The sequence below is a fragment of the Aureococcus anophagefferens genome, assembly GCF_000186865.1.
Source record: "Aureococcus anophagefferens unplaced genomic scaffold AURANscaffold_19, whole genome shotgun sequence".
Lineage (NCBI taxonomy): Eukaryota > Pelagophyceae > Pelagomonadales > Pelagomonadaceae > Aureococcus > Aureococcus anophagefferens.
In genome coordinates, this window is record NW_008705579.1 from 42,355 (window position 1) to 54,236 (window position 11,882).

General features: G+C 74.1%; 1 protein-coding gene across 1 annotated transcript; it reads right to left on the reverse strand.

Moving 5' to 3' along the window:
* Positions 1-629: 629 nt before the first annotated feature.
* AURANDRAFT_72103 (hypothetical protein) lies at positions 630-11,542 on the reverse strand (the record flags this gene model as incomplete). Its single annotated transcript, XM_009041248.1, has 6 exons — positions 630-971; positions 3,924-4,169; positions 4,262-5,275; positions 5,398-5,530; positions 5,589-8,345; positions 8,514-11,542. The coding sequence occupies 6 exons, from the start codon at positions 11,540-11,542 to the stop codon at positions 630-632; spliced, it is 7,521 nt and encodes a 2,506-aa protein (XP_009039496.1).
* Positions 11,543-11,882: the final 340 nt, after the last annotated feature.

An 11,882-nucleotide genomic window follows, 5' to 3' on the forward strand; every position in this document is an offset into this window, starting at 1 on the left:
TCTCTCCAGCGCAGCGGCTCTAGAGCGCACGCGCTGCTCCGTTGCCATGTGATGCGTTAGCACATTCGACCACGAGACCATGGTGCGTCGCGTGTTCGTGCGCGTCCCGTAGCATGAAACTTCATAGGCCGAGATGACCTACAAGATGTGCGGTCGTCCGCCCGCCCGCGTCCTCTCGCGTTTGACGACTTTTTATCGAGAAACGCAGGTCCGGACATCATCCAGTCCTTCGGCGTGAACGCGGAGTCCGTCGTCGACGGCGCGCGCTTCGAGGACGGCGGCCGAGCGGCGATCGCGTGGCTCGTCGAGCACGCGTCGCCGGCGGACGACATCTGCGCGGACGCGGCCGGCGCGGCGACGGACGGCGACCCGTTCCGGAGGGACGGCGAGAAAGTCATCATTACGCTGACGGGTTCGACGACCACGCACGTCGTCGACTACGGCCCCGCGCCGGAGTACAAGATCGTCCGGTGGGCCGTCGTCCTCGGGGACAAGTGACGACGACGACGGGACCCGGCCATGACGGCCGCGCCGGCCAATGCCCGGCGCGGCCCGAACCCCGGGCGCTCGTCGTAACGCTCCCTCGTCCCGTTCCGACGCGCCGGGCGAGAGGGGGGCAGAAAAAGACGTTACCTGCTGTCGCGCTGCAGCGTGCGCGCGGAGGGTTTGATGGTCTGGGCCCGCGGGTCCGGCGGCGGCTCGACGGCCGCGGCGGCCGCGGCGGGCTCGGCCGCGGCGGGCTCGGCCGCGGCGGGCTCGGCCGGGCCGGCGGCGTCGGCGCGCGCGGCCGCGGCCGCGAGGTTCGCCCGGGTCGCGGGGACGGCGATCTGGCGCGGGAACATGAAGTTGCGCAGGTAGCCCGCGGACACGGTGACGACGCTCCCCGAGGGCTCCGTGCGGCCCTTGAGCACGAAGTCGCGCAGGAGGATCGCCTGGCGCGTCGCGAGGCGCCGGCGGCCGGGCGCGACGCCCTGCGTTGCGAAGACGCGGCGGAGCATCGCTGTCGATTGAGCGGCGACGACGACGAACCGCGACGGCGCGCGCGTCGACGCGAGGTCGGTGACGGCAGCCGCGGCCGAGGCGGCGACGAGCGGCAGATGAGAGCGGCTCGAGCGGACGATGAATCGGTTGACCAAGTTATTGAAGGGGGTGCGCGCCCGGAAGCGTCCGTCCGGGGGGGGGGAGGCAGGTCCGCGGAGGGACCCCCCCGGAGCGAACCAGACCGAGCAGGCGCGGGGCGGCAGCTCCTGAGTGGGCTCGAGGGCCACACCCACCGTACTCGCCGTGGACCGGGGGAAGTTGAGAACGAGGGCACCCGCACCCGGCAGGCAGGAACTCCGGGCGGACCAACCCGATTCACCTCAGGACCACGAATGGCTAGCCGAGGGCGCACGCCGAAAAGGACGCTCGCCGGCCAGCGAGCAGGAGCAGAGGCGGCAGCAGAAGCAGAAGCAGAGGCAGAGGCAACAGGTCTCGGCGGCGTCGGCAGAGGCAGAGGCGGGCAGCAGAGGCAGCAGAGGCGGCGGCAACAGAGGTAACAGCGGCAGCGGCAGCAGGGGCCGAGACGACAGCGGCACCGGCGGCAGAGGCAGAGGCAAGCGGCGGCAGCAATGGAGGAAGAGCCGATGCAGAAGAGGAGGACACCGCGGCGTGGGCGACGAAGAACTCGCCGAACGTCGACGCAAAGGCGCGAGCAAGATCATCGCGCAGCGGCGGCGCGGCCCAAGGCGGCACGCAAGCGGAACCTGAGGAGGTGCACGTGGGAGCACACCCTGAACAGGCGCAAAAAGGTAGAGAAACGAATGGACGCTGGCACATCCAAGCCCACAAACCGAAGCCGCCGGGGGCGCCAACCCGCCCAGCTCCCCTCGAGGCTCGCGCCGAAGGCCTCCAAGCGAGGCGAGCGCGCGCGACAGTCGCCCAACCCGCAGATGACGTCCGCACCGATGGCCAAGAACTGGAAGTCCCCGCGCGCGGCGCCCCGCAGCCCAACCGGTGCGCGCAGCGGGCTGCCCCTTCATGAGCGCCCGCCCGGCCCGACGCAGCGAGCGTCACTATCGGGTGTCGCGCAGAAGCACTCCCGCGGGCCTCCCAAAGGCCGCCCCATAAGGTGGCAGCGTTATCAATCGATCAACGTTGTTGTTGTTGCCCCTCCACCCGGACCTCCCTCGAGTGAGCCCATCGTCTGGCTCCCGCAGCCCCGTCGATGGAGGCGAGCGCCATGTGGGCTCTGGCCCTGGCCGTCGTCGCGATCACGTCCTGCGTCTTCTTCCTCCGGCGCAGCAAGACCAAGGCCGCGCGCCGCCCCAGCGACACGCTCAAGGAGACCGTGGAGACGCTCGCGGAGGAGATCGAGAAGCCCCAGCTCAAGTGCGCCATGTGCGGCATGGACGACGGCCACGTCTTCGGCGGCCTGCGGCGCTGCGGCCGCTGCAAGACCACGTGGTACTGCACGGCCGAGTGCCAGCGCGCGCACTGGCCCGCGCACCGCTGCAACTGCGAGGCCATCGCCGCGCGCGGCGGGCTCAAGCTCCTCACGGCGTCGGGCAAGGCCGCGCAGGTCGCGGTCGACGCCGCCAAAGCCTACCTGGCCCTGCCGCCGTCCCTGCGCGCCTGGAGCCTGCGGCCCGAGGCCGCCGCCATGCGCGAGGACTCGCGCTTCGTGCGGACCAGGGCAGCAAAAGAGAGCGAAATTCCCAACTTCAAAGGCTCATATCTCGGCCGTTTTCCACTCGTTTCGGCTGATTTTTGGACGAGCGATCATCTTTCGGAACGGTCTCGAAGCGTTGACGTTTTTCTCGGAACGCGCGCGCGCGGAACACTCAAGTTGAAGCGACGTTGAATCTCTCTTTTGCTGCCCAGGTGCGGACGGGCAACGCGCTGCTCGACGCGTCCTGCGGCGGCGCGCAGGCCAAGATCCGCGACGTCGTCGACGCCGAGGCGCGGTCCTTCTGGCCCGACGCCGTCGCCTGGGGCGCGCTGCTGGACGTGGCGCCCTGCGACGTCCTCTTCCAGCAGCCGCCGGCGGCCGCGGCGCTCCTCGCGCACGTCTGCGACCGCGCCTTCGACGGCGCCTTCGGCGCGAGCGCGCCGCGGCCGGCGGGTTTAGAGGTTGGGTCGCCCGCGGCGCTCTACGACCACGCCTACTTCCCCGATTTCCGGGACCCGACGCCCGACGTCGTCGCGCGCGTCGTCGCGGACGCCGTCGGCAGGGGCTGGCTCGCGGCGGGCGCGCGCGTTCTGGAGGTCGGCGTCGGCACGGGCGCCTTCTGCCGGGCCCTGCACCGGCGCCTGCCGAACCACGCGCTGACGCTCGACGGGCTGAACGGGCCGTCGGAAGACGACGGCCGCGACCTCGCCGTCGCGCGGGCCCACGGCGCGTCGTCGCGGCTGCCCTGGTTCGGCCTCGCGTCCGACGCGCCGCCGGGCCGCGCCGGCTACGCGCGGCTGGAGCGCGTCGACGTCGCGGATGTGGCCGCGGTGCGCGCGCTGGACCTCGGCTCCTACGACGCGATCGTCTCCGTGTCGACGTTTTTCCTCGTCGGCTTCCCGGACCGGTCCGGCCCGCCGCCGGCGGGGGAGCCGGTCTTGGGGCTGGCGGCGCTGGAGGCGCTGGTCGCGGCGTGCCTGAAGCCGGACGGGCTCGTCTGCGTCGCGACGGCGTCGTCGCCGCGCGGGGGCCACCCGGCGAGGGCCGCCGTCGAGACCCTCGCGTCGGGCGACTACGAGGTGCTGCGCGCGGGCGCCGGCGCCGCCGTGGGCATGCCCCACAAGATCTACGACCTCCGCTTCTACGGCACGTCGAAGGACCTCGAGCTCTCGGCGCTCGCCGCGGAGGCGAAGATGCTCATGGAGATGGGCGCCATCAAGCCGTCGCCGGGCGACGAGACGACGGCCTACAGCGCGCTCGACGCCGAGGACACGCGGGCGCCCTTCTCCGTCAACGACCCGCCGCCGTCGGCCGTCGCGTCCGCCATGGAGTACATCATGCACTCGCCCTGGCCCCGCATCTTCGTCGACGGCGGCCTCAACTCGCCCTTCTGGCTCCTCAAGCGCGACGCCGCCGCCGCGGAGGCGCGCCGCGCGGACTCGCCGCGCCACGCGCCGGGCGGCGACGCCGACGCGGCGCCCGCGGCCGCGCCCGCGGCCGAGCCCAAGGCCCTCTCGACCTTCGGCGAGGCCATGTTCCACCGGACGTCGGCGCCGGCGCTCGAGTAAGATCCGGCGCGCGGGGACCTTAGAAGCCCGGCGGGGGGCCGACGGCGCGCGGGAGCGCGGACGCGCCGAAGGTCGGGAGGGCCTCGTCGCCGCCCGCCCACGCGTCGACGAGCGACAGGGCCTCGCGGCGGATCCGCGTGCGGGCGGCGGCCGCGGAGACGAGCGAGGCCATGGCCCCGGGGACGCAGTCGTCGTTCGCCGCCCGCAGCTCGTTGAAGAGCGCCCGCTGGGCGTCCCACGGCTCGACGACGAGATCGGCCCAGGCGCCGACGTCGAGACCGCACGCTTCGACGAGGCGCTGGAGCATCGGCTCGAGGCGGCCGGCGGCGCGCGTCGCGGTCTCGAAGGCCTCGGTCTGGGCCTCGCGCGTCGCGGCGGCGCCGACGACGAGAGACCCCTCGGGGCAGACGGCGCGGAAGCTCCGGGCGTCCCGCGCGTCGAGGCTCTGCAACTCGTCGAGCTGCGCGTCCCGGTGCGCCCGGACGCGCGCCTGCGTCTTCTCGCGGATCGCGAGCGCCGACGCGTCGATGGTGTCGTCGCCGTCGCCGAGCCCCGTGCCCTCGCGGCTCACCTCGGCGCGGTGCGTGCCCGCGTAGTGCACTCCGGGCAAACGCGAGACCACCGCGGCCATCTTGGCGGCGCCGTAGGCCTTGAGGTCGAAGGGCTTGCGGTACTTGAGGTAGTAGAGCCGCGGCAGGTTCGCGCAGAGGATCGCGCCCGACGGCGCCGCGTCGCAGAGGCCGAGCACCTCGCGCGCGAGCGCTTCGAGCTGCTCGGGCGACGCGGCGCAGACCGTCGCGTCGCGGACGGCCGCCTTGCGGCCGCTCGCCGGGGCCTTCGGCGGCGCCGCCGCGGCGCCCCCGGCGGCCAGAGCCGCGAGGAGCGCCGCGCGCTCCGCCGGGGGCAGCGCGCGGACCCGCGACAGGAGGTCCGGGTCGGGGCCCCGCCGCGCGGCCGCCGCGCCGGCGCCGGCGGCCGCGGCGCCGGCGCCGGCGCGCGCGCGGGCGGGGAGGCGGGCCGCGGTCGGCGTCCACTCCTTGGCCGCGACGTTCATGCCCTCGAAGCTCGGCGCGAGCTCCCCGGCGGCCGCGCCGAGGTCGCCGGCCCGCAGCGCCGCGGCGCCGCGCCGAGGGCGCCGGCCCCCGCGCGGAGGCGATCCCCGCGCGTCTGATGCGAGACGCCGTCGGTGAGCGCGTAGGGCACGCGGCCCTCGAAGAGCACGGTCTCGGCGCAGCCCCAAGGGGTATCGTTCTCGACCCGGAGGAGCCCAGGTCTCTGTACAAAGAGTAACGTCGACTCGTTGAAGGGCAAACTAGACATAAACACGGTCGATTCATAGGTAGGCGTTATAGGAGACGCGCCGGTTTTACTGTTCGAGATGGCGCTGGATCAATGACTTGATCGTGTGGGCCGGGATGAGGTTGAGGTGCGGGAGCGGCGCGTTCGTGGTCGGAGACGTGTGCGCGCGCCCGAACCACGCCTCGATCGCGCGGCGTTCGTACGTGTGGCCGTCCGCCGCGATGACGGGATCGGTCATGATCTCCATGCTGATGGGACACAAGAACTCCTCGGGCACGTTGTCCTCGTCGCGCGGCGCCGGCAGGGCCTCGCGGCGGATTCCCGCGCGGGCGGCGGCCGCGGAGACGAGCGAGGCCATAGCAGGAGTCGAGGTGCCCATGAGCTCCTGGCCCTTGCGCAGGAGCGTCCCCTTGTTGAGACCCTTCTCGATGTAGCCGCTCAGGTCCGTGATCTTCGACAGGTCCATGGACTCGAGGGCCAGCGCGCACAAGGCCTGCTTCTTCCGACTGCGGTCTCGGAGCGACCGGTAGCAGTCCTTGGAAAGGCGGAAGCCGTCGAGGGCCGCGACGAGGTCCTCGTCGACGCGCCCGTTTCCGAGATCATCCCGCAGCAGGCAGCCTCGCTCCTTCTTCTTCAGCTCGGCGAGGACGAACGCGTTCCGGAGCAGGACGCCGAACATGACGCCCGGGTCCGCGAGGCGCTCCGCGGCGCGGCGCTGCTGAGCGAGGCTGAGCTTTTTCAGCGCCTTGGCGACGTTGGACGTGAGCGCGAGCGCGTCGGCGACGCTCCGCAGCTCGGGCGCGAGGGCGTTAAGCTCGCTCGCGGACGCCGCGAGTAGGTGGTTGTGTAAGATGGCCTGGCTGACGTACTTGCTCCGGTCCTTCAGGGGCACGGACTCGTTGACGTGGTCGCCGAGGTCGCCGGGCGCGGCCCGCAGGAAGCGCACGCAGGCGTCGGCGTCCCGGACCGCGTAGGCCTCGAGCGTCTTGCGGCATCGGCCGTCGAGCTTGAGGGCGTCGGCGAAGGCCTTGACGCGCCGCTGGAGCTCGTCCCAGGCCACGGGCCCGTCGAAGGCGGACGTCGTCTCGCGCGGAGCGGCGCGGGGCAGCGGCGCCGACGCGGGCGCCGCGTTCCCGGACGTCGGCGCGCCGCCCGCCGCCTGCCGCGCGGGCTCCGCGCTCGCCGCCGGCCGCGGCGGCTGCGACGAACGGTCCTCGGCGTCGAGCCGCCGCGCGGCCGCCTCATCGTCCCGGAGCCGCTCCTCCCGGACCCGCGCCCGCCGGGCCTCCTCGGCCGCCGCGGGATCGAGGCCCGCCGGCGCCGGTCCCGCCGGCGGATCGCCGGCGAGCCCCCAGGACTCGACGCGCAGCGCGGCGGCGCCGACGACGCGCGTGAGCTCGTCGAGGACGCCGCGCCGGTCTCGGCGGTACGCCTCCGGGTCGCACCGGAGGAGGAAGGAGCCCGGCCACGCGCCGGGCTGCTTGAGCAGCGCCACGGAGTCGTGGGGCAGGCCGGGCGGCCGGTCCGCGCGCCGCGAACCGGGCATGAGGACGACGACTTCGCGGCAGCCGGCCGCCCACCGCGCCGCGTCCTCGGCCGCGCGCGGGTCGAAGTAGCGGAGCGCCCCGCTCGCGGCCGCGTCCCGCTCCGCCCGGTGCGCCCGGACGCGCGCCTGCGTCTCCTCGCGGATCGCCAGGGCCGACACGTCGATCGCGTCGTCGCCGACGCCGAGGCCCGTGCCCCTGCGGCTCACCTCGGCGCGGTGCGTGCCGCCGAAGTGGACGCCGGGGAGCTTGGAGACGAGCGCGCTCATCTTAGAGGCGCCGTAGGCCTTCAAATCCAACGCCTTGCGGTACTTCAAATAATAGAGCCGCGGCAGGTTCGCGCAGAGCACGGTGCCCGACGGCGCCGCGTCGACGAGCCGGAGCACCTCCGTCGCGAGGCCGTCGAGCTGCTCCGGCGACGCGGTGCAGACCGTGGGGTCTGGCTTTTTTTTTGCGGGGCGGCCGCCCCGCGGCGGCGGCGCCGCGCCGGCCGCGTCCGGGCCCTGGCCGCCGATCGAGGCCGGGGACGCTCGAGGCGCGAGCTCGGCGCCGGGCGCGGCCGCGCCGTGGCTGAAGGGGCACGCGAGGCCCTTGTCGCAGCTGCCCTGCTTCCAGAACCGGCAGGGCGGCGGCGCCTTGGGCTCGGCCGCGAATGCCGCCGGTCGCCGGGCGGCGCGCGCCAGGGAGCCCGTGCCGCCCGCGCGGGCCGCTGCGGGCCGCGCGGCGGCCGCTGCGACGTCCGTCGCGGACGCGGTTCCGTAGTAGTCCACGAGCGTGAACTCGACCTCGGTGCCCACCTGGAGGCTTTCGAACTGCGGCGCGTCGCGGCTCCGGAAGTGGACGTCGTAGTCGCGCGAGTTCGCCGCGGGATGCCGCGCGCGCCGAAGGTAGCCGGAGTCCGCCTGGAAGGACTCGACGACGCCGAAGATGCGGTTCACGTCGCCGCCGGGCACGCGCTCCCAGGGGTGGGCCGGCGGCACCGCGGCCGCCGTCGCCGCGCTCGGCGTCCACTCCTTCGCGGCGACGTTCGTCCCGACCGGCGGAACCGCCGCGGCGGAATCGGCCGCGGCGCGCGCGGGCGGGGTCCACTCCTTCGCGGAAACGTTCGTCCCCTCCAAGCTCCGCAGCGAGCTCTCGACGGCCGCGTCGACGGAAGCCATCGGCGAGTCCATGGCCGCGCCGGAGGCGGCCCGCGAGCGCAGGTGGGACTCCCAGGTCTCGTGCGCCCGGCCGCTCTCGGCGATCGCCGCTTGCCAGTCGCCTTTCGCCGCGTGCGCGACCGCGCTGTCCAAAAGGAGCTCCTCCGTCGCGCGGGAGGGGGCCGCCGCGCGTGACGCCATAATAGACTTAAAAAGCCCGCCGCCTCGCGACGCGTGCCACAGGGCTCGCGCTCGCTTAAAATCTGGACCTTGCGAGCGTCCACAGTCCCCCTCGCGCTCGCCTACGACTTACGCGCCGTCCGCGAAGCGCGCGATCATGGAGCGGATCGTGTGGGCCGGGACGACCTCGTGGCTGACGATGCGCTCGTTGGTCACGGGCGACGTCGACTTGCGCGCGAGCCAGGCCGCGATCGCGGCGCGCTCGTACGTGTGGCCGTCCGCGGCGATGACGGGGTCCCGCATGAGCTCGAGGGTCAGCGGGCAGAGGAACTCCTCGGGCGCGCCGTTGGAGCGCCGCACGGCCTCCCGCTTCTGGCCCTTGCGCAGGAGCGTGCCCTTCTTGAGGCCCATGAGGACGAAGCCCGTGAGGTTCTTGACGCGCGCCAGGTCCGCGGACTGCAGGGCCAGCGCGACGAGGGTCTGGTCCTCGGGAGCGAGCCCGGCGAGCGTCGCGACGACCTCGGACGTGAGCGCGAGCTCGTCGGCGACGTCCCGCAGCTCGGGCGCGAGGGCCGCGAGCTCGCGCGCCGACGCCGCGAGCGACGCGCGCCGCTCGACGGCGTCGAGGACGAACGCGGCCCGGTCCCTGGCGTCGCCGAGGTTACTCGGCGCGGCGCGCAGGAAGCGCGCGCACCGGTCGGCGTCCGCCACGGCGTAGCGCTCGAGCGCCGCGCGGCAGCCGTCGTCGAGGCCCTCGGCGCTCGCGAACGCGGCGACGCGGCGCTTGAGCTCGGCCTTCGAGGGCGACGCCTTCGGTGGCGGCGCGACCGCGGCCGTGCGGCTGACCGCGGCGCCGGCCGGGAGGCACGGGCGGCTCACCTCGGTGCCGGCCGGCGTCCGCGCGAGCTGGACGCCGGGGAGCCGCGACATCAAAGCGAACATCTTCATGCCGCCGAGGTCGAGCGGCCGGCCGAACGCTCGGCCGTAGAGCCGCGGCAGGTCGCCGCAGAGCAGCGCGCCGGACGGCGCCGCGTCGCAGAGCGCGAGCACGTCCGCGGCGAGCGCGCGCAGCTTCGCGTCGGAGGCGGGCGCGGGCGCGGGCGCGCGCTCGCGGGCGGCGGCCGCGGGCGCGCGCGCGCGGGACGCGTGCTCGCGGCTCACGCGGGCGTCGAAGGTGCCCTCGAAGCGCACGCCCGGGAGGCGGGACAGCACGGTCTTGGCGCCGCCGCGGGCCTTCAGGTCCAGGAGCTTGCCGAACTTCTCCTTGTAGTGCTGCGGCAGGTTCGCGCAAAGGATCGTGCCCGAAGGTGACTCGTCGACGAGCTCGAGCACCTCGTCGGCCAGCTCCGCGCCGGCGTCGGCGCGGCCGGCCTCGAGGCGCCGCCGCGCGAGCGCGTCGGTCTCGTCGGAGAGCCGCCGCTCCCGCTCCCCCAGGCGCCGCTCCATCTCCAGGAGCCGCCGCTCGGGCCCGTCGACGGGCGGCCGCTCCGCCTTGGCGACCGACTTGACGACCGACGGCCGCCCCGACTTGTTGACCGTGATCTTGTTGCTGCTGCGCGAGAAATACTCGCCATTCAAGGTGTCGCAGGCCGCCTCGGCGCCCGCCAACGTCTCGAAGACGACGGTGGCCGTGCGGCCGCGGCGCTGGCCGACGAGGTGCCCGAGCTCAACGGACGCGATCGCGCCACAGCCCGCCATCCAGGACCGGACCGCGGCCTCCCCCGCTTTGATATCGGGCAGGCCCCGGACGAAGACCGTGCGGCCCAGCGCGTCGTCGCCGCCCGCCGGCGGCGCGGCGCGCCGCTCCGACTTGAGCTTCTCCCGCTTGAGCTGCCGCTTCGACGCGGGCGCGTCGTCGTCACCGCCCGGCGTCACCGCCGGCGCCGGCTCAGCAAGCATGAAGGACGGGATCGCCTTGGCGACGTCCCAGCGGACGTCGCAGCCGCGGAGCTTCGAGCCCTCGCAGGCCTCGAGCGCCGCCCGCATCGTCGCGCCGTCGTCGAACTCGACGTAGGCGAGCTGGAGGGCGCGCTGGACGTAGAGGCCGACGAGCCCGGCGCCGTGGCCCGCGCGGCCGAGCAGGCTGCGGATGTCGCCCTCGAGCTCCGCGTCCGACGTCGGGCCCGTGCCCTCGTCCCAGCGCAGGCCGCCGAGGAACATGGTGCGCAGGCGCCGCGTTTTGCAGTCCGCCGGCTCCGCGCGCGGCCGCCGTTCGCCGGGCGTCGCCGGCGGCGACGCCTCGCTCAAGACCTGGCTGCGGAGGATGCACGCGCTCGGGTCGCCGACCGTCGAAAAGTCCACGGACCGGAGCGCCGACGCGTAGCGGGCCTGCTGCGCCTTGCTGAGATTGCGCAGCATGTCGTAGCAGGCCTCGGAGAGGCGGAGGCCGTCGACGGCCGCGACGAGGTCCGCGTCGACGGCCGCGTCGCCGACGTCGTCGCGCAGCAGCACGCGCTTCTTCTTCTTCTGCAAATCGGCGAGGATGAAGGCGTTCGGATCGCTGATGCCGAACATGACGCCCGGATCTGCGAGGCGCTGCGCGGCGCGGCCCTGATGGTTGCCGCTGAGGTGCTTCTTGAGCGCCGCGACGGCGTCCGGCGCGAGCGCGAGCTTGACGGCGACGGCTCGCAGCGCGGGCGCGAGGCCCTCGAGTTCGCGCTCGCTCGCCGGCGCCGGCTCCGGGCGCGCGGGCGGCTTCCCGAGGAGACCGGCGAGGAGCCGATCCGCGCATATGAGCGTGCTTTTCGTCGGGTTCTTCTTGAGATCCGTAACGATAAACGAATTCGGGTCCGTGACGCCGGACATGACGTCCCGGTCCGCGAGGCGCTGCGTGGCGCGGCGCTGGTTGCTCAGCTTCAGTTTCGCGAGCTGTTTCACGGTCGCGGGCGTGAGCGCGAGCTTGCTCGCGACGGCTCGCAGCCCCTGGTGCGCGAGGGCCTCGAGGTCGCGCGCCGACGCTCGGACACCGCGGACCTCCGTCGCCGGCGCGCGCGCCGCGTCGAAGGCCGCGGCGGCGGCGGCGCGGAGCTTTGCCTTGGCCTCCCGCGCGGTCTCCGGGCTCGGCGTAAACTCGCGCGCGCCGACGTTCGCGCCGGGGGAGGGCTTCGCCGCGGAAGCGGCCTCGGCCGCCGCGGGCCGCTCGCGCGCGGCCGCCGGGGGCATCGACTCGTGCACGTCGGTGATGGGGATAGCACTCATACTGCCCTCGATCTCCGCCTCGTAGAGGACCGCCAGGTGCCCCCCGTCGCGCGCGAGGAGAGACTCCGTCGCGGAGAAGATGGTAGGGGCGCGCGCCGCGTCCCGCGTCTCGACCGCGAGGCGCCGCGCCGAAGGCGCCACCGTCGCGGTCGCCGCCGCCGCCGCCGCGATCATGGCCGCCGCGGGAGACTCCCGCGCGGCCGGGGGCGTCCACTCGACGCTCCCGTCGGCGATCGCCTCGCTTAAAACCGCCAGATGGCCCCCCTCGCAGCGCAGGAAGGACGCCATGGACGACGATGAGTTG